General features: G+C 42.8%; 1 protein-coding gene across 5 annotated transcripts in view; it reads left to right on the top strand.

Annotated features, from left to right (window-relative positions):
- The window catches only part of LOC148532264 (uncharacterized), a 62,982-nt gene that overhangs the window by 28,948 nt on the left and 12,327 nt on the right, over window positions 1–21,707 (top strand). For 3 of the 5 annotated variants that reach the window (XR_015877745.1, XM_088468034.1, XM_088468035.1), the window contains 4 exons: window positions 12,245–12,412; window positions 16,507–16,856; window positions 17,485–17,586; window positions 19,214–19,350. Coding sequence is in view for 1 of the 5 variants with exons in the window: in XM_088468034.1 (XP_088324160.1) it covers window positions 12,245–12,318 (74 nt within the window). In the remaining 4 variants the exon portion in view is untranslated. The remainder of the gene's footprint in view (window positions 1–12,244; window positions 12,413–16,506; window positions 16,857–17,484; window positions 17,587–19,213; window positions 19,351–21,707) is intronic. The other 2 variants (XR_015877747.1, XR_015877746.1) reach the window with 2 other exon arrangements.

Here is a 21,707-nt window from a genome sequence, read left to right as displayed (position 1 = left end):
GGATGTGGAAAAAATGAAAAAAATGCGAACGGAAAAACCAAAGAAATGTAGCAAAAACAAACAAAAAACCAACTCTGCAAAATCCTCCAACCGCAAACAACAAAATCCAAACCACTTAACCGACAACACTCCAACAACCCCACCTCGACTCCACACACACCAAGCCATAAATAGTGTTTATTTTCCCGCAAAAATTAAGGATGAATCATAGGGACGCACAATCAATGATGCGGCCGCAAACTAAGGACGCATGTATAAATACGTCATGAAATCACATAGAATTTCTGGATGATTTCATGCTGGAAGCAGAGACATGGCTTCAAACCAGGGAAACAATGGTCAAAATTGCGGCGGTAAGGCCTTCATGCATTTTGTGTCAATGATTCTTTTAAAACATAATATTGTGCAAGTTGTGAAGTGGCTAAATCTGCATATTTACCCAAATAGGTGAGGAGGATGACATGGAAGAGACTGCTGGCCCCAGTCAACCCGCCAAAGCTGGCAAAAAAAAAAGGCAGCCACATTTCACAAGCAAGGAGATGGAGGTTTTGATCCAGAAGTGCGTTGACATCCTGCCCCAGGCAGCCAGGAATATGAGCCAAAGCCAGAAGTGGAGAATGTGGGAGGAGGTCGCCGTTGCTGTCAATAGGGTGGGTGATTATGTCCGTCTAGCCCGGGATGTCAAACGGCGGTAAGTAAACACTTTCCCATCCTATAAACAAACCCCATTGTAAAAAAAAGGATAATGGTTCCAAATTCATTCCACAGATGGGCAGACTTCAAATATCGTCTCAAACAAAAACTTGCCGACAGGGCTAGGCATGCAAGGGGGACAGGTGGGGGTCCCACCCCTGTGTCATTGGAGTTGACAGACTTAGAAGAGATGGCACAGGGGTGTGTGCAGGCTGTGGAGGTGTTTGGCGTGTCCAACATGGATACGGACATGCCAGACTTTGCGGCTCCTCATGTTGGCCAAGGTAAGTCTTGTGATGTCACCAACTCAGAAATGCTATTGTGCCAATATGTAGATTCTAATGTGAGTCTTTTCTCCAATTTCCTAACAGAGACAGAGGCGGATGAGTCTGCTCCAGAGGGGAGCCTTGGCCGCAGAATTTCTGCTGGCTCTGCAGGGGAGGAACCAGTACATCCGGCTGAGGACCCTGCAGAAGCCAGTCCAGGGCGTGCCCCCTCGCAGGCAGTGGGCCTCCTCACAGAACTCAATTTTAAATCGGATTTCCATACGGAGATTCTGCAGAGGATGGACGCCAGTCTGATACGGGTGGCTGAGGCCCTGGAGCAAAATGCTGCGGCCAACGTGACCATTGGTCAGGCCCTGGCGGAAAATACCAGGGCCAACATCCGCATCGCCGATGCCCTGGAGCAGCTCGTTCGCCAGCACATGGTGGAGCCGACCTCCCTTCCTGCCGGAACATCCGGATCCTCCACCTCTGGCACAACATCAGCCAATCCTCCAAATGTGCCTAGCCCTGTGCCTAGTCCAGAGGCCACAACATCTGCCTCTGGACAGGCCAGCCCGATGGCATCCCGGACCCGGTCTGGCGCCCACCCTCACCCAGCCAAACGGGCGAGAAAACGGTGACAGCAATGGCGACTTTTCCCACACTCCTTCTGTGCTTGGCTCATATTCCTTTCTGGTCAAAACTTCCCTCTCCTTTCTTGTGAAATGTTTTTAAATTTTGTATTTACGCTTATGTTAGTAGTTATGTTTTTTTTTTTTTTGGATCAAATATCTTGGCCACAAAAAAAGGCAACAAAATATTAGGCCAATTTGTTTGTGTGTAAACAATAAATTAAAAACAAAACACTGACATTGTATTGTGACATTATTGTACAAATGGGTTACATTTAATCCTGGCCTTAAAGGCAAAAACTGACCCTCTTTAAAAAAAAAAAAGGCCTCTTTAAGGAACGTTTAAAAAATCACATAGCGATGCAAATTCCACAGTAAACCAAAAAAAAGGGGAGCTAATTAAAAGATGATGACATTATTGTTACAATAGGCCATAACCACCAAATTGTGGCCAAAATAAAACCCCAAAAATGTACGCTAATTGATTGTGTAATCATGACATTAGCAGCTCTGATTTCCACCTGCGTACGCTTTTGTGCTATCCCAATAAACTGCTTTCCAAACACATACCAAACCGGATTTCAATCCAACACTAATTACTTTACTGACCAGCCGCGATTAATCGCTGCACCATCGTGGAGTCCCGGGACGGAGGAGAAGGCCATCGCCAATGTGGTCGAGTAATCCTGACCCTAAGCTGTGCGAGCATTTTGAAGGGAAAGCGGATGTTTCAGTGACGTATGAGACGGTCCGAACACATTTGACGTTCGCATCTGCTAATGTATGTACGCCCCAAAAACGCCTCGCCACGCCTGCGTTTTTTCATCTCCACCCCCGTCAACACCCAAAAACGCCCTGTTCTGTCAATCACATTTGACATGTCACTTCCTGTACGCTATTTTAGGAACGAGAGAAAAAAAGCTCGCAATCTGCCGTACGCACATGCGCAGTGTAACACCGACGCATGCGCGGTTAGTCAACATCGGAACGCAACGAGCGTACTGTTGTTAACGTGCGGCTCTGAATGAGGGCCAATGTGTCTTAGATAATACTGCTGGTGCTGCTGAAGTTGATACACCAACCCAGAGTGCAGTCACAGTCATGTAATCTATAGTTTGACAAGTACCGCTTGTCCACATATCTGCAAGTGGATAGTCAGTACAATGGCCATTTTCTAGGCCAAGAATAACTATTTTTAATGTCGATACAGGTGAGGAATTGCTTTTCTGGTAAAATGCAATCGAGATGGAATTTGGTAGCGAGGACACATGACCTGAACTAACTGTCTAAAACCAGATGAATTGATGGTGGATATTGGATGCAGATCTAATGCCAACATAGCCATCATGGCTTCAGTGATCTGCTGTACAACAGGATGGCAGCTGTCATACTTGGTTCCTGTTGCACATGTTTGTTTCACAGTCAATTGTTGTTTTAAACTACTAGACTTATTGGTCCCCTTCTGTGATGAAGATTTACCACCAGCAGCCCTAGTGCGCAAGGTTTCTTCTTGGGAATCTTGGATAAAGGAGGGGTCAGTTAGCCATTAAAAATTGGTTGCAGGAGGACTACCTCCAATCATTAATGAGGAGGATAAAAATGTTGACAGTGGAGATTGCATGTGCTGGGATCTATCTATGCTGCTTGCAGCTGATGCTGGACTGCTTGTAATTTTACAGAATTTTCCAGATTTTGATAAATAATTTACATGAACTCACTGCCAATGTTGTAACATTGGGGTGATGCCTTGATGGTTAACATCCCTACCTCTACTTATTGTGGCCTCACAAATGGTATGGATGGCTTGACAAGAATATGAAAGAGAAAATTTGAAAAGCGAACTGCTCCCACCTGAATTACATTGACACAAATAGCATCCTCCTCCTGAATTTTATCAACTGCTTCTTGTCCTACACCATTCATCATCAACATCCTCATTAGTGTCAGATACACAAATATCCCCCTTATCCTGTTGCACTTCCACAGTAGCATTCTCAATTTCTATGTCATCATCATTATCGTTACTGCTACTCATCCTTATATTTGCAGAAGTTGCAAAAATTGTGGAAGGAGGCTTCGCTAAGATTTCTGTTTCAGAAATGTCAGACTCCCATTGAGCACTCGTGGACACCCTTAGGGATTAGTTTTTGGTCAATTTGGTATTTTTCTGAAACTTGGGTGTGATTTTGCAAATTGGATATTTACTAAAGCCCAAATTTAAACATTTTTTGGTTAACATTGGCAAGAATAGAAATCATGGCTTTAAGAATCATGTTTAAGAAACCTCTAAAGAAAAGGTTAATATTTAAAAAAAATGGTGTAGGGTCCCCCTACACCATTACAAAAACCGAAGGACACACACACTGAATGGTGTAACACTTTATTACACACACTCACACTTCATACTTACCTTGTCCTAGCACAGTGACTGGGAGGTGGCTAGAAGTGAACGTAACAATGGTCTGTTAAGTGGTTGTGTTATGGGAGTCTCTTGGGCATGAAAGTCAGACAGAGAAATTGCACTTACCATAGGGCTGGTGCAAGTTTTGATGGTGCAACCAATGGTGGCATATAAGGATGCACCATTTGGTAATGCAGCATGCACAGACACTAAAAGTGGGTGTCTGAGGGCCAGATTCAGCAAGGATCGAAATTGCAAAGCTGCAATAATGCAAATGCAGCGGGAGGTGTATGACACCTCCTGCTGCATCTGCAATCCCAGCACTGTGACGGACGTTGTAGGCTAGGATTACCATCGCGACCATTGGTGGACGATGGTCTCGATGGTGGACGGTGCTGGACAGCCAGCCAGCTGATTAAGCCTCAGCTTACTCAGGCTGGCCGGCTTGCAAGCCCAGCAGACTGCGTACATCCACGCAGTACTTGGGCTGGCCACTGCTGGAAAACAAGGAGGACACGCCCCATTTCTGGAACGCCAGCTGACCCCACCTCCGCACCGTCCCTTAAATGCCTCTGTCTGTCAATCAGTCAGAGGCATTCAAGGGCTTGCGTGTGTCTTAGCAGGACCTATTCTGCTCACTTGCAAAATGGGTCCTGCACACACGCAGATTCACGATGATCAGGAATCTGTGTTCAGCAGTTAACTTCTGAATCAGACCTATCAGTCCTTGCACATTTGGCCGCATGGATGTACACAAGGGAATGAGGGCCTGATTCAGAGCCGCTCGTAAGCGGCCGCTCGTTCGCTCCGAGCGATGTTCGCACATCTGCGCATGCATATGGGTCGTAATGCGCATGCGCCAACCAGTCATTGCGGTCGGAAATTGAGCGCTCTGCTAATTTGAGTGACAGGATGAGGCGTTTGTGGGTGGTAACGGGAAGGTGCTTGTGAACGGGGGAGTGGTGATCCGAACGCAGGCATGCCAAACGGTCAAAACGGGTGTTTTAAGGGTGTGCATAATTAACAAAGCAGCATCATCGACCACGTCATTTGGTTGTTTCTGCGAGCAGTTCAGACGCCTTTCGATGTACTCGATTAATCAAATAAATATCTGAGATGATGTAGGATGCGAGTGGCCAGGGGGCGTCTTTACAAAATAGAGAGCGCATGTTTCGTTCGCTCGCTCAGACATAGAGGCGTCAACAAACCGTAAAGAGCGAGCACTCAATTTAAATATCCGGCCCCTTTTTCTGAACGAGCGAGCACAAATAGCGTCCGGCTCTGAATCAGGCCCTGAGTTTGTATCTGCAGCCAGTTGCAGACAGGCGACTACCAATAGATGGTCATTACCTCTTTCCCTTCTACTCTCTTTTTTTTTTCCTGGACACTTTCCTTTTATTTTAAAAATCCATGAACAATAATGACTAAAATATACATACAAAACAACATTAGCCAATAAGCGGTATTTAATACAGTTAACAATTTACATTTTTATGACTACCCAGGATCTTGTGTCTGTGCTTGGCTCCTATTTTGCTGTTGTATATGCTGCATGGAGATATTTCTCTCTGATGGATTGTTAGCATTACATAGTGAGTTTTGCTAGAAATAGAATTGATTTGAAAATGTGGTAGAATTTCAGATATTACTGCATAGTTGCCTATCATCCCAGAAATGGCCGGGAAGCTCCTGAAAATCGGATGGTGTAGCTGACTGCCTGGAAAAGTGTGCAAGTCTCCCAGAAACTAGAGCCATCCGGCCTTGGCCGCCTACTCCCCAAGTGAAGTGGGCGGTACAGTTGGCAGATGACCCTGCATCGTTGTGACTCTGCCCCTTGATTCACAATGCAGCATTGTATGGCAGGGGGTGGGGCAACTATGATGTCACTCAATTCATCACACCCCCAGTCCCGACCACTTTTGCCACACCACGCGAGGTCAGCATTGCGGGAGGCACAAATTCAGTTAATATTTAGCAACCAACCTAACAGAGTAAATGGAATATAAAGTAGTCGATCAGACCTCATGCACACTTGCACAAGCCTGGCCTTACTCAGAGATTGCTGACTTCCAGGCATGCTATGAGACCTCAGGCTGCGTAGGCCATCGCAGTGGATAATTTGTGCACGCCCCTGCACCGGCATCCAAACGCACTGGGATGCCTGCGTTTTGCAGACCACCTACATATGGCACTTCTGGTCAATCTCTCTGCGATGGGTTTGCGTAGTCACTGCGATTGCAGATCCCATCACAATGGCCAGTTTGCGCACTGCGATGAGCAGAACGCAGCAATCAGACGATTTTGTGCGTATTAGCAACTGCGTTCCTCGCTGAATTAGGCCCAGAGTCTCTTATTCCTGCGTAGTATCAGCAAATATCACGTCTTTAACTTGAACAAAAGTAGTTAACAGTGAAAACATTACCCGGCTAATATTTTCCCTTTTATTGTGTTGATTCATTATTCTTACACCCTAACTACAAGACGTGACATGACTGCTGCAAAGCCGTATAAAATATATAGGGCCTGATTCAGCTTGGATCGCAGTTGCTAATACGGCTGGTTATTTAGTTCTGCACATGCGTATGCATTGCAGTGCGTGTCCACGAGCCAGCCACTGTGATCGGGACTGCGATCAGAGAGGCCACGCAGACCCATCGCAGAGTGATTGACAGTAAGTGCTGTTTGTGGGTGGTCATGCGAACGCAGGCGTGCCAGTGCATTTCACGGGCCATAGGTCTCATAGCGTGCGCTGCAGTTAGCAATTTCTGAGTGAAGTCTGACCTTGTGCAAGTGTGTGTGAGGCTGCGATGGTACTTGATTGTACCAATGGTTTTGTTATTCTGCTAAGTATTACGGATATGTTTAAGGTAAGGTGGGCGTCCTTGTGTAGTGCTGCGGTGGCATAGCGATCGCAGTGGATTAGCATACTATCCCAGTTGAACTGCGTGCATATTAGCAGCTGCGATTGCAATAGCGATCCAAGCTGAATCAGGCCCATAGACTGCTTATTGTGATCTCCACTTACTGTATGTAGTTTTTACAACACAGAATGTGTTGCAAAAGACATTTATTTTGATAGTTACTGATAGCTACTGAAATATCCAGGCAAATATTAAGTACAAATATCCAGCCAATAATTTTTTTGTGTTCTAAGTAAATTTATCTACGTAAGTGTTGAAATAAATAGGTCATTTGTTGTGGTATCAACTAATGTACTTGTTAATATACTACAAGCATAACATACTGTATGAACATTTGTGCTGTTTCTGACAAGTAGTCAATACTTGTGCATTAACACGGCTACAAAATACAGTTTAGTTATTCATACAGCAATATAGAGTAACATGAACAGAGAAAAAATAGGTCAGTATGTTCACAGCTTCTTCAACTACTTCACTGGTAATGAACATAATAATATATGCAACCACCAGAATGTTCTCTCAGGGATAGAGAAAATCGATTAATAAAAAAAAGTAAAGGGAATGATGGAACAGAACAGAAAATAGTGAATTGCCCTATAGAACTTTCACTTAATTGTGACCTGTTGAAATAGTGGCAAGAGCTTGACTACTGCCTACGACATTCAAAATATAGGGGTCTATTTACTAAGCAGTGTTAGGAGAAGTGAAAAGTGATAAGGTGCAAGCCAATCAGCTCCCAACTGTCATTTTTCAAACACAGCCTGTGAGATGGCAGTTAAGAGCTGATTGGCTGGCACCTTATCACTTTTCACTCTTCACTTTTCACTTCTCCTAACACTGCTTAGTAAATAGACCCCTTAAAATGTTTCTATCAGTAGTGTAAGGTAAGTGGGCGTCCTTATGTTAGGCTGTGTATGGCATTGCGACTGCAATCATTAGCATATCTTCACAGAGAGACTGAGTGAGTAAACACAATAGCGATCCTTGCTGAATCAGGCCCTTAGACAGTAAGGGGTATATTTACTAAAGTCTGGGTTTTTAGAAGTGGAGTTGTTGCCCTTAGCAACCAATCAGATTCTAGCTATTATCTTCTAGAAAAGGCTAGATAAATGATAAGAAATATACAGGGGAACCTGCGTTCACTGTCATGGGTTCTGGGTATGGTTGCGTCTAGCTGCGGTAACAGTAGAGTCGATCCTGACCTGTAAACACAAACATAAACAGTAATAATTACTGCGCTCAGCCTAAATTATGTGCCATAAATAAAGAGAAAAAACAGTAAAAAATTATCATGTATATAATCCAAAAAAACTTTACTTTACAGTAGGGGTGAGCGGGTTCGGATTTCTGAAATCCGAACCTCCACGAGCCACCCCGATCCGAGGCCGATCCGAGGCCGATCCGAGTCAGGCTCAACTTTTCCCGCCTGACTCGGATCTGAAATCTAGGCAAAACGTCATCATCCCGCCTTCTGGGTCTCGCGGGTCTTGGATCCTATATAAGGTACCAGCGTCGGCGCCATTTTCTCACTCGGCTGTGGACAGTGAAGAGGGAGGGTGGCAGTTAGGGCTGGCTGGGCTGTGTAGTGTAGTGCAGTGTAGTGTTGTGCTGTGCTGAGCTGTGCTGCTGTTGTCCATAAGGGCTGTATCCACTCCTCCAAAGTCCATAGGGGCTGGCTGTGTTGTGCTGTGCTGCTGTTGTCCATAGGGGCTGTGTCCACTCCTCCAAAGTCCATAGAGGCTGGCTGTGTTGTGCTGTGCTGCTGTTGTCCATAGGGGCTGTGTCCACTCCTCCAAAGTCCATAGGGGCTGGCTGGACTGTGTTGTGCAGTCAGTTGTCCATAGAGGCCACTCCAGAGTCCAGAGTGTCCACTCCAAAGTCTTGTGCAGAGCCCCAGTCCTAAAGGGGTGCTGTAGTGTTGTCCAGGGGGAACTCTGTCCATCAGGGGTGCTCCCCCCAAGTGCAAAAAAAAAAATGTTTTCTGTGTTTGTGAATTGTGTGCGCAGTAGCCGCACGTGCATCAACAAAGTAGTGCCAAGCGTGCTCCTGTGTCATAAGTAAAGGGCCGGCTGGCTTGACCGTTAAAGGGTGCTGTAACCCCCAAAGTACACTCCAAACAAAATAAAAAAATATTTTCTGTGTTTGTGAATTGTGTGCGCAGTTGCCGCACGTGCATCAAGAAAGTAGTGCCAAGCGTGCGCCTGTGTCATAAGTAAAGGGCCGGCTGGCTTGACCGTTAAAGGGTGCTGTAACCCCCAAAGTACACACCGAACAAAATAAAAAAATATTTTCTGTGTTTGTGAATTCTGTGCGCAGTAGCCGCACGTGCATCAACAAAGTAGTGCCAAGCGCGCGCCTGTGTCATAAGTAAAGGGCCGGCTGACTTGACCGTTAAAGGGTGCTGTAACCCCCAAAGTACACTCCAAACAAAATAAAAAAATATTTTCTGTGTTTGTGAATTGTGTGCGCAGTGGCCGCACGTGCATCAACAAAGTAGTGCCAAGCGTGCGCCTGTGTCATAAGTAAAGGGCCAGCTGGCTTGACCGTTAAAGGGTGCTGTAACCCCCAAAGTACACTCCAAACAAAATAAAAAAATATTTTCTGTGTTTGTGAATTGTGTGCACTGTGGCTGCACATGCATCAACAAAGGAGCAGCGCCAAGCGTGCGCCTGTGTCCCATAAGTAAAGGGCCGGCTGGCTTGACCGTTAAAGGGTGCTGTAACCCCCAAAGTACACTCAAAACAAAATAAAAAAATATTTTCTGTGTTTGTGAATTGTGTGCACAGTAGCCGCACGTGCATCAACAAAGTAGTGCCAAGCGTGCGCCTGTGTCCCATAAGTAAAGGGCCGGCTGGCTTGACTATTAAAGGGTGCTGTAACCCCCAAAGTACACTCCAAACAAAATAAAAAAATATTTTCTGTGTTTGTGAAATGTGTGCGCAGTAGCCGCACGTGCATCAACAAAGTAGTGCCAAGCGTGCGTCTGTGTCATAAGTACAGGGCAGGCTGGCTTGACTGTTAAAGGGTGCTGTAACCCCCAAAGTACACTCCAAACAAAATAAAAAAATATTTTCTGTGTTTGTGAATAGTGTGCGCAGTAGCCGCACGTGCATCAACAAAGTAGTGCCAAGCGTGCGCCTGTGTCATAAGTAAAGGGCTGGCTGGCTTGACCGTTAAAGGGTGCTGTAACCCCCAAAGTACACTCCAAACAAAATAAAAAAATATTTTCTGTGTTTGTGAATTGTGTGCACTGTGGCTGCACGTGCATCAACAAAGGAGCAGCGCCAAGCGTGCACCTGTGTCCCATAAGTAAAGGGCCGGCTGGCTTGACCGTTAAAGGGTGCTGTAACCCCCAAAGGGCACTCCAAACAAAATAAAAAAATATTTTCTGTGTTTGTGTGCGCCTTAGCCGCACGTATATATCAATATAACTTAAATGGAGGACCAAACTTTCTCCGATAAAAATAAAATAGGGAAAGATCAAGAACCACTTCCTCCTAGTGCTGAAGCTGCTGCCACTAGTCATGACATAGACGATAACATGCCATCAACGTCGTCTGCCAAGGCCGATGCCCAATATCATAGTAGAGGGCACATGCAATCCCAATTCACAAAGTTCAGGAAAATGACATTGAAAAAAACATTTAAATCATCTGAAGAGAAACGTAAACTTGCCAATATGCCATTTACAACACGGAGTGGCAAGGAATGGCTAAGGTCTTTCCCTATGTTCATGACTAGAGGTTCAGCTTCACATGACGATGGAAGCCCTCCTCCCACTAAAAAAATCAAACGAGTTAAGCTGGCAAAAGCACAGCGAAGAACTGTGCGTTCTAAGGAGATATCACAAATCCCCAAGGAGAGTCCAAGTGTGGTGGCGATTGCTATGTCTGACCTTCCCAGCACTGGACGGGAAGAGGTGGCTCTTTCCACCATTTGCACACACCCTGCAAGTGCTGAAAGGAGCACCCACAGTCCACTTGCTGATATGCAAATTGAAGATGTCACTGTTGAAGTACAACAGGATGAGGATACTGGTGTAGCTGGCGCTGAGGAGGAAGTTGGTGAGGAGGATTCTGATGGTGATGTGGTTTGTTTAAATCAGGCTCCGGGGGAGACAGTTGTTGTCCATGGGATGACAATGCCACCAATATTGTGCGGGCATTACATCTGCGCAAATTCCAGCACGTCCCATGTTTTGCTCACACAATAAACTTGGTGGTGCAGAATTTTCTGAAAAGCGACAGAGGCGTGAAGGAGATGCTTTGGGTGGCCCGAAAATTTTCTGGCCACTTTCGCCATTCAGCGACTACATGCCGAAGACTGGAGCGCCAGCAAACACTCTTGAACCTGCCCCATCACCTGAAGCAAGAGGTTGTGACGCGGTGGAACTCAACCCTCTATATGCTTTAGAGGATGGAGGAGCAGCAAAAGGCTATTCAAGCCTATACATCCACCTATGACATAGGCAAAGGAGAAGGTATGCACCTGACTCAAGCGCAGTGGAGAATAATTTCCATGTTGTGCATGGTTCTCCAGCCCTTCGAACTTGCCACACGTGAAGTCAGTTCAGACACTGCCAGCTTGAGTCAGGTCATTCCCCTCATCAAGCTTTTGCAGAAGCAGCTGGAGAAAGTGAAGGAGGAGCTGAGACGGAGCGATTCCGCTCGGCATGTGGGACTTGTGGATGAAGCCCTTCATTCGCTTTGCCAGGATTCCAGGGTGGTCAATCTGTTGAAATCAGACCACTAGATTTTGGCCACCGTGCTCGATCCTAGGTTTAAAGCCTATGTGGTGTCTCTCTTTCCGGCTGACACAAGCCTGCAGAGGTGCAAAGACCTGCTGGTGAAAACACTGTCAGCTGAAGCGGAACGTGACACGTCAACAGCTCCTTCTTCATTTTCTCCTGCAACTGGGGCCGCCAGGAAAAAACTTAGGTATCCTAAGCAACCCGCTGGCGGTGATGCAGGGCAGGCAGGACCCAGTTTGGACATCTGGTCCGGACGGAGGGACCTGGCAACAATTTCTGACATGTCTACTGTCACTACATATGATACTGTCACCATTGACAGAATGGTGGAGGATTACATCGGTGACAGCATCCAAGTAGGCATGTCAGACAGTCCATACCTGTACTGGCAGAAAAAAGAGGCAATTTGGAGGCCCCTGTACAAACTGGCTCTATTTTACCTGAGTTGCCCCCCCTCCAGTGTGTACTCCGAAAGAGTGTTTAGTGCAGCCAGGAACCTTGTCAGCGAAAGGCGTAGGAGGTTGCTTCCACAAAATGTGGAGAAGATGATGTTCATAAAAATTAATTATCAACTCTTCCAGGGAGACCAGCCTCCAGAACGTACAGAGGGACCTGTGGTGGTGGATTCCAGCGGGGACGATTTAATACTCTGTGAGGATGAGGATGTACACAACACTGAAGAGGGTGAGGAATCGGTGGATGAGGAGGATGAGGACGACATCTTGCCTCCGTAGAGCCAGTTTGTGCAGGTACAGATTAATTGCCAGCTTGTTTTGTGGGGGCCCAAACGAACCAATCATTTCAGCCACAGTTGTGTGGCAGACCCTGGCGCTGAAATGATTGCTTTGTTAAAGTGTGCATGTCCTGTTTATACAACATAAGGGTGGGTAGGAGGGCCCAAGGACAATTCCATCTTGCATCTCTTTTTTTTCTTTGCATTATGTACAGTTTGGGGCCTAGTTTTTCAAACTGCCATCCTGTCTGCCACTGCAGTATCACTCCTAGATGGGTCACATGTTTGTGCCGCCCACTCGTGTCGCTTAGCATAGTCATCCAGCTACCTTGGTGCAACCTTTTGGACATAAAAACAGAATTGTGAGGTGTGAGAAAAACCAACACATTCTGTGATTTTAGCTGTTTTTATGCTTTTTTTAAAAAAAATACAGATCCAAAACACAAAATCCAGAACCCAAAACACGGAAGGGTGGTTTTGGCAAAACCAATCCAGATCCAAAACACGAAGAAAGATCCAGAACCAAAACACGAAAAGTGGCCGGTGCACACCCCTACTTTACAGTAAAATATAATGCGTAAAACACTTTCCTATATAGGACAAATTTGGACGATAATCCTAACACAAAGTCTTAGGTGCAAATAACCATAGAAATGTCAAACCAGGGAAAACAGAAAAAATAAATCCAAGAGCTCTTAATTGATAATGGTGCAGTTGTAGTGTTATAATTATCCTTTTGCACACTTCCTTAAAGTATGTCAATGAAAGGCTATGTCTCAATTTCCAACTGAAATGATGCTAGTTTGTTATTAAATATTAGGAGGACCAGCAGCGTCCCGCTGGTGAGATGATTGATGCTGTGCTAGGTGCTCGAGGTGGGGATCTTACCGGGGATGGAGTACGGCAATGACAACTGACTTGCAGGGATATCTCAGAGACTGCACTCCTTGTCTCTCAGAGCAAATGCCGATAGAGCGCCTCTGAAGACGCTACACCCGCAATGGTTTATAGTGATAATGAAATAGCGCGCCTGAAAATCTGTAGCTGCTTCTGTACTTTCTATTAAAAATAGGAAGAGTATATTACAGTATGAAAAGCGCTTGACGAAACAAAAAGGATATGTGACTGTATGATGTCATGTAGAAATTAAATGAGTTTGTAAGTGCCTGCAGATCCACTATTAAAACAATCAAAATAAAATATAATAAGATGCATCAAAAGAACACAAATAAATAGCAATAAATAAACAAAAATGAGAACATAAAATTAATATAAATTAATGTTTATAAATTAAACTGATAAAAAATAAATACAAATCAATAAAAAGAAATGAAATAAATTGATCAGTGCTATAAATGTTTATACTCTGTCTTGGGGATATTGGGTACCCGCTGCTGAAGTGCAATGCATGTGGGTGACTTTCCCTATCTTACCCTGAGACGCGGAGTTCTGCCTGGATTGTCCTCCGATGCCAGTAAAGACTTCGGCGCTCGGTACTATATGGACAATTGCACTGTGTCTTGAGTGAGGGGATGGCAGCTTACTCCGGCTTGCTCACGTTTTGTCCTTGACAAAGTCTGTCACGTGGATGAAACGCATTGGATCCCTTACTACAGACAAACCAACGGCCCTTTCCTAAATAGAGCTATAAGCTGGAAAGCATGCCGGAGGGAAGACAGAGACCGGAGCAGGCCGGAACAAGCCACTATCCCCACATTCAAAATGGGAGCAAGCCAGAGTAAGCTGCCATCCCCGCACTCAAGACACAGTGCAAGTGTCCATAAAGTACCAGGTGCCAAAGTCTTTACCAGCATCAGAGGACAATCCAGGCAGAACTCCGCGTCTCAGGGTAAGATAGGGAAAGTCACCCGCATGCATTGCACTTCAGCAGCGGGTACCCAATATCCCCAAGAAAGAGTATAAACATTTATTTCACTGATCAATTTATTTAATTTCATTTTATTGATTTGTATTTATTATTTATCAGTTTCATTTATTTACATTCATTTATATTCATTTTTTGTTCACATTTTTGTTTATTTATTTATATGTATTTGTGTTATTTTGATACATCTTATTATATTTTATTTTGATTGTTTTAATAGTGGATCTGCAGGCACTTCCCAACTCATTTCATTTCTACATGACATCAACAAAGTAGTGCCAAGTAAAGCACACTGAACACGCAACAAAAGGTACTGAACAGAAAAAAATAAATAAAAGACCCCCTTCACGGTTCCTGTGTACCAGAGTGGGCCCAGAAGTAGGCACTGTAAAGAGCATAGGTGGATCGATGTTATCCCGGGTACATCTCCTCCCAGATCAATCCAGAAAAATCCCCTCGTAGGTCCAGTCAGGCAGCAGTAATTTCTCCCACACCACCAACGCATTTCGGAATCCTATTCCTTCCTCAAGGTGTATGGGAGAAATGAGAACTGAAGCTCCTTATATACATGAACACATAGTTAATGACACTCATTAGTGAATCCACCTGTGATCCTAATGGTGGACTCTCAGATGAATATGTGCCTAAATAAATACAAAAATATCTAAAATATCCACATCCTATACACAATAATTATATAAAAAATAAATAATTAATAAAAACATGCGAAATTCATATTCTTTCCCCAATCGGTAAAAACCAAAGTGCGGTGCATAATCCTGACATAAATGTATTAATCCATAGTGATCCCATGGTCATATTAGTCCATTGGATAATTATTTTTGGTTTTTAGACAATTTTTATCTTCAGGTATCAGGGACAGCGATGGGCTCTAGACTGGCTCCAAGTTACTCCAATTTGTTCATGGCTCATTGGGAGTCCTCCTCGGTGTTGAGGACCTGTCCTTTAGGACCAGACTAGTGCTCTGGACATGCTATATAGATGATATCTTCTTTATTTGGAAGGGGGACAGATCATCCTTGGATACTTTTTGTTCATCTCTTAACTCTAACACCCGGTACAATGTTTTAACTTTTGATATTAGTATCAATCAAGTAAAATTTTTAGATATGACTTTGTATATAAAAGATGGGTGTCTACTAACATGGAATTATATTAAACCTACAGATTGTAATTCTTATATAGACTATACTAGCAATCACCATTTTAATTGGCTGAAAAGTATTCCCACGGGACAGTTCCAATTGATTCGTAGAAATTGCACGGAGATCACAGAATATGAGGCACAATCAGAAACTTTAAAAAAGCATTTTGTGTCGAAAGGTTATGATGCTGGTAAAGTTGAGGAAACACGTATAAAAATTAGAAATTCCGATAGGAATGACTTTCTTAATATAAAAGATGGAGGGCATAAAGAATATAATAAGGAATGTATTCCCTTCATCACTTAATATAATAACCAATTCCGTCAAGTGGAGAATATTATCTCTAAGCACTGGCAGATTTTGTATAGAGATCCAACACTAAGAAAGTTTATAGAGAGGAAACCCACCTTTATTTACAGATGAGCTGATAATTTAAAAAACTCCTTGGTATGTAGTATGACCTCTGAACCAGACCCAAGGAAAATGATCAAAACAGAGGGGTTCCATCGATGTGGGACTTGTACGATGTGTAAAACATGCAAAAATTCCACAAGTAACATCACTCATTACAGATCGAATGAAACTGGGAAAACCTACATTATTAAAGATTTTATTACATGTCACAGCAAAAATTTGTTTATTTACTGGAATGTAGCTGTGAGAGTCAATATGTGGGTAGAACTACTCGTATGTTAAAAGAAAGACTTTCAGAACATTGCAGAAACATCCATAAGGGTGTGGAGACTCATAGTGTCCCCCTTCATTTCAAAGAAAAACACTTATGTGATCTTAAATTTCTAACCTCTTTCTGTGGTATTAAAATATCCCCCTGTAAATGGAGAACTAAAGATCAAGAAGGGGATTTAGCTAGGCTGGAAATGAGGACCATTTATGTCTTACGCACTTTAACCCCAAGGGGTCTCAATATCGATTTCAAGACCAAGTGGTTTTTATGAATTTTTATGACCTTATGGTTTTTTATATATATTGATTTTAGAGTGTGGAAGGTTTTTTATTGTATTGTTTCCTTACTGCATGTTCTTTTATTTCATTCATGAGGTATCCTTGTTCCTGTAATACCATGGACATTTTTTAGAAAAACTACAATACCCACGATGCGATTCGGTGACCGGAGATGCCATGCATAAAGAGTTAATTGAGGGTGCGGCTAATTGACATCCACATTGCGGAGCTACCTGTCCGTTTCATTACCAATGACTTCCGGATTTGCATTCCACAACCTGGAAATACTAGTTTGATCATGGCGGTAGGATCATTTTGTGTGTCACGGCAGACGGGCTTACTGTTCAGCATCTATGTTGGTGATGACTTCCGTTCTCGGGCTCCGTGAACTGGATATAACGTTGTAGTTTTATCTCTGAAGCATCGTGTTTGCACCACAAAAACAGGTAATGGACTAATATGACCATGGGATCACTATGGATTAATACATTTATGTCAAGATTATGCACCGCACTTTGGTTTTTACCGATTGGGGAAAGAATATGAATTTCGCATGTTTTTATTAATTATTTATTTTTAATGGTTTTTTATATAATTATTGTGTATAGGATGTGGATATTTTAGATATTTTTGTATTTATTTAGGCACATATTCATCTGAGAGTCCACCATTAGGATCACAGGTGTTTTCACTAATGAGCGTCATTAACTATGTGTTCATGTATATAAGGAGCTTCAGTTCTCATTTCACCCATTCACCTTGAGGAAGGAATAGGATTCCGAAACGCGTTGGTGGTGTGGGAGAAATTAATGCTGCCTGACTGGACCTAGGAGGGGATTTTTCTGAATTGATCTGGGGGGAGATGTACCCGGGATAACATCTATCCACCTATGCTCTTTACAGTGCCTACTTCTGGGCCCACTCTGGTACGCAGGAACCGTGAAGGGGGTCTTTTATTTTTATTTTTTTCTGTTCAGTACCTTTTGTTGCGTGTACAGTGTGCTGTGTTATTGTGAATAAATATCCTTACTGTCTCACACGATGGGAGTTCATTCTCTATGATTTATGTTTGAGGGTCTTTGGAGAATCGATCATAGTGGGACAAGTGATTTCCTTGAATAAATCTAGAAGACCTTCCAAAGATACCTTTACATGTACTCATCTCACTGATTTGAGGTGAGCATACTTTTATCAGAATATATCAGTCAGCATCGATTGTTTGAAGCTCTCTGAAGACCTTGGTTGATGCTGTTACACAGAAGAACTATTTATGACATAATTTGATTAATTAATCATTTTTTTCAGACCAGCACTGGGTGGCCTTCCCGTATTTTTCTGTATATGTGGTGCTATAAGTGCCAGTAGGTACTGTTAGCCATTTATAGCAGCTGGGCCATGCTGGGACCTGTAATTGACCAAAGTCGAAATGTGGTTTATCCATTTTTAACCATTCACTACCCCCATAGCCACCGCATGGAAGATAGTTGCACTTCAATACAGTAAACACACTGCAGGCCATGGATGCAATAGATATATCCAGATAGGGAGATCCCAACTGCATCTATGTACTTGATAATGCGACAGGCTCTGCTAAGTTGCACAAAACCACCCACTATCCACATCACAGTGTGACCAGTGTACAAGTGTTACCCACTTTACTGCATTGTTACATGTGTGTCCATGTCTTTGATTATGCGACAAGTGGACAGGCTTACACATAAGCCCATCTTTACATGTAATATACTACTACCACTGGTACCACATATGGGTGACAATTTCTGAATTGCTACACAATTAGATGCATAATTCAGGGCATGCGCCCGCTCCATGGCAGCATTGGTGTCATTTTGCCTGAATCATCCTTTATGCAACTAACGGGGAAACCCAGGAGCACAGTTTTCCAGGGATGAGCTTAAGGTGCTCACTAAATATACCCACAGAGCCCTGAAGGACAATGTTCAAAATGTTCAAAAGATGATATGTGTGTAACAGTAACTTACAGTGGGGGTGATTGTACTGATTTCCTCACCCCTCCCCCTATATCCACCACTGGCTCCGATTGGCTGAAATCACACATCATTTTTGGAACATAAACGCAACGGTGTCAAGGGGGCGGGTACTAATTACCCAGGGCCAGGCTTGATGGAAGGGCTCAGCGAGGACCATTTATGTCCTTCATAGTAAAATGATTATGTTGAATTCTAATAAATATTGTTTCAGATCACAAAACACCTGACTTTATTTTGTGTAGGGGATATCTGCACTTTTAGTAAGGTCTATTATGGTATGAGAGGATACTTTATGTGACAGGGGCCTTTATTTAAGTCATGCTTACAAAGAGTGGGTAGGTGCAAGGTAGGTGTACTTCAGTCAATGACACTTTGCTTCTAGCAGTGCCACTGAATCTTCAATGTTCTGGAACTGCAAAGCACAACATGTGCCACTGCAGTGTGCTCCCCCTATGCTAATATGTCCAAGTGTGTGCAATGATGTCATCATTCACACATGAATGCATAGAAAGCTCATCTCTTTGATACCATGCAACTACCACAGCTCACCCTCTAACCTACTAACCTACTACTGCAGGGTTGGTTTTGCACTTAACTTAAATATTACACACAGAAAGACTAGAAAGAATACACAAAAAGATGCACAGAGGTAAGTAGGAAAAGGAGAATCATCTACTAGGAAAGTTACCAGCAGGTGCTAGGAAAATTTGACCCAGCATTTATGAGATGTGAGGAGGTGTGTGGGTGCAAGTACAGTATATTCTGACAGAAAAGGGTGAATTGCTCTTCTACAGGAACCATATTTCTCCTATGAAAAAAAAGAATAGATGTAGAATGCCCTCTGATAAGAAAGAGAGACATTCCAGGCCAAGAGACTCCGAAGGAAGAAGAAACATCTCCCAGAAGGAAAATAAGACAGATCTAACATCAGGTATATCCTATCTTGGTGATTTGGCATTGAACAACACACACTGGGCCTGATTCAGACCCGATCGCAAGCGCATGTGCGCGACCCAGATAGTGACGGGCAATCCGTCGCTCCGGGTCTCGTTCCAAAGGGGGCATGCTGTTGATGTTGAGTGACAGCACGCCCCCTTTGGTGGGCGGGCCGGGGGAATGACTGCCCAAACGGAGGTGTTCCCATGTGAACTCCTCCATTTGGGGGCGGCCCCACTGACATCACGAGTGATGTCAGTAGGAGAGATCTCTGTTAGAGCCAAAATCTCTCTGGGGCTTGTGGCAACGAGACCCTACCACAAGGGTCTCGTTGCAAGCCCGATGGTCGCGATGGTCTTGACCATCGTGACCATCTTCCTGGCCGCTCGTTATAGCTGTGGGTGGTCACCCACAGCTATGTGAGTGGCCAGGAGGCCGTTCTAAAAAAAAAATAGCCCGGCCCTGATTCAGAGCGAGCGCTCTGTCAGAGCGTCCGACTCTGAATCAGGGCCACAGTTCACTACTTATTAAAGGACGTTCCTTTGCTTTCTTACATACCATTAATCCACGATCTGCGGAACACTTGTGGCACCATATAAATAAATGATAATAATAATAATAATAAAGATCTCTAACATTACAAAGATATTTTTTTAAAAACAAAACAATGCAACTACCGATCAGACTCACAAAGAGCTAACAAGTTTTCACACACCAATTTAAAGAACAAGTCCATGTTTTACCACAAATATGTCAAGCAAAACTTTGTTGAATATTTCCACTGTTTGCTAAAGGAGGAATAGGAGAACATCAAAGGGGGAAAAAAAAGAATCTCACTAAACAAGTAAATAAAACCTTGAACTAACGTATGAAAAATCCAGAAGTTATAAACAAGGGAGGATGTTCAATTATTCTCAGAAAAGATAAGTGCTACAATGAGACTCAAATACTACTACAGTATGTTAGTACTTAGTACTTAAAAATCTTTAAATAATAACTCCAATATTACATAAAAATGCAAGATTTTTATTGTTCTTATAATAAATTCCTAGATGTGTATTCTTGACAAAGCTGAAGTTGAGTTCCCAAATATTACACATCCATGGATCCTTTATTTCTACTGTCTTCCACAATTGCATAAATATACAATTAATCCACCAGGAAATCCGTTAATTACTGGGTAGGCTTATTGATCTCCAGACCCTTGAGATACATTGAAACTTATTTTCACAGAAATCTTTCAACTACCATCCTACCTCAGACTCCACAGAAATCATCACAATATTAAAATAAATTATATGGGAGAAAGAATGCATTTTCTGCACTGTGGATACTTCATCTCCGTACACATCCATCAGACACAGTTAAGCGGCATCAGCAATCAATCTTTATTTAGAAAAAGAAAGCAACTTGGAAGACCCTCAAATCAATTTCATTCTTGACAGCATTATGATTTTATTATAGAACAATAACTATTTAAAATTACAAGATCAATTATTTCTACAACTTCAAAGTACATTGATGGGAACACAGTTTAAACTCAATTACACAAATTAATTTATAGGATTGTGGGAACATATCTAAAGTTTGTATGGCAGCCCTATAAGTGGGAGATTTTTTTTTTGGTGATGCAATATACACAATATTATTTTTATCTGGAATGGTGACAATCCAATCATGGAAGAATTTTTAGCTTTCATAAACAATAATGATCTTAAATAACATTTGGAGTCCAGTTGCAGTAAAGACAGTTTGCATTTTAGACTTAGACATTTTAAACACTATAGAAAATAAAAACAATTTAAAAGAGATTAATGTCAACTATTATATCATGCTGTCAAGTTGTCATAACCATATAGTACTTGGATAAAAATAAACGAAAAGAGCTATTGAAGAAAATACAATTTGTTTTATTATTTTTTAATCAATTATGACTATTAATGATTAGGCAACATTCTTGTCCAACTAATTGAGGAAAGGCGATATCCATCTTAGATTTTAGAATTTGTGTTAAAGAATATAATTGTTTAACCCAAAAGGATTTTTTATTCATTAAAAAAGGAAAGAGCATACAGTATAATACCTCTCAGTTACTCTTCATCATTTAATACAGTGACCAGTCAGATGAAGTAAAAAGATCACTTCCAAAGTATATAAAAAAAATAATAACTGACAGCATCACCTGCATTTGTGATTACGTCGTTTATCTTCTAGAATGTCCCTGCGGATTACAGTTTGTGGGAAAAACATCAAGATCATTAAAAATGAGAATGAGAAAACATCTCAACATTGATAAAAGTTCTGTCCACTCGTTGTGTTTCCAAACATTTTAGCGAGCACTGAGCAACATCA

This window comes from Taudactylus pleione, unplaced genomic scaffold (assembly GCF_031769625.1).
Source record: "Taudactylus pleione unplaced genomic scaffold, aTauple2 ptg000080l, whole genome shotgun sequence".
Lineage (NCBI taxonomy): Eukaryota > Metazoa > Chordata > Amphibia > Anura > Myobatrachidae > Taudactylus > Taudactylus pleione.
Note: the sequence above shows the minus strand (reverse complement) of the source record. Positions and strands in the feature narration are given on the sequence as shown.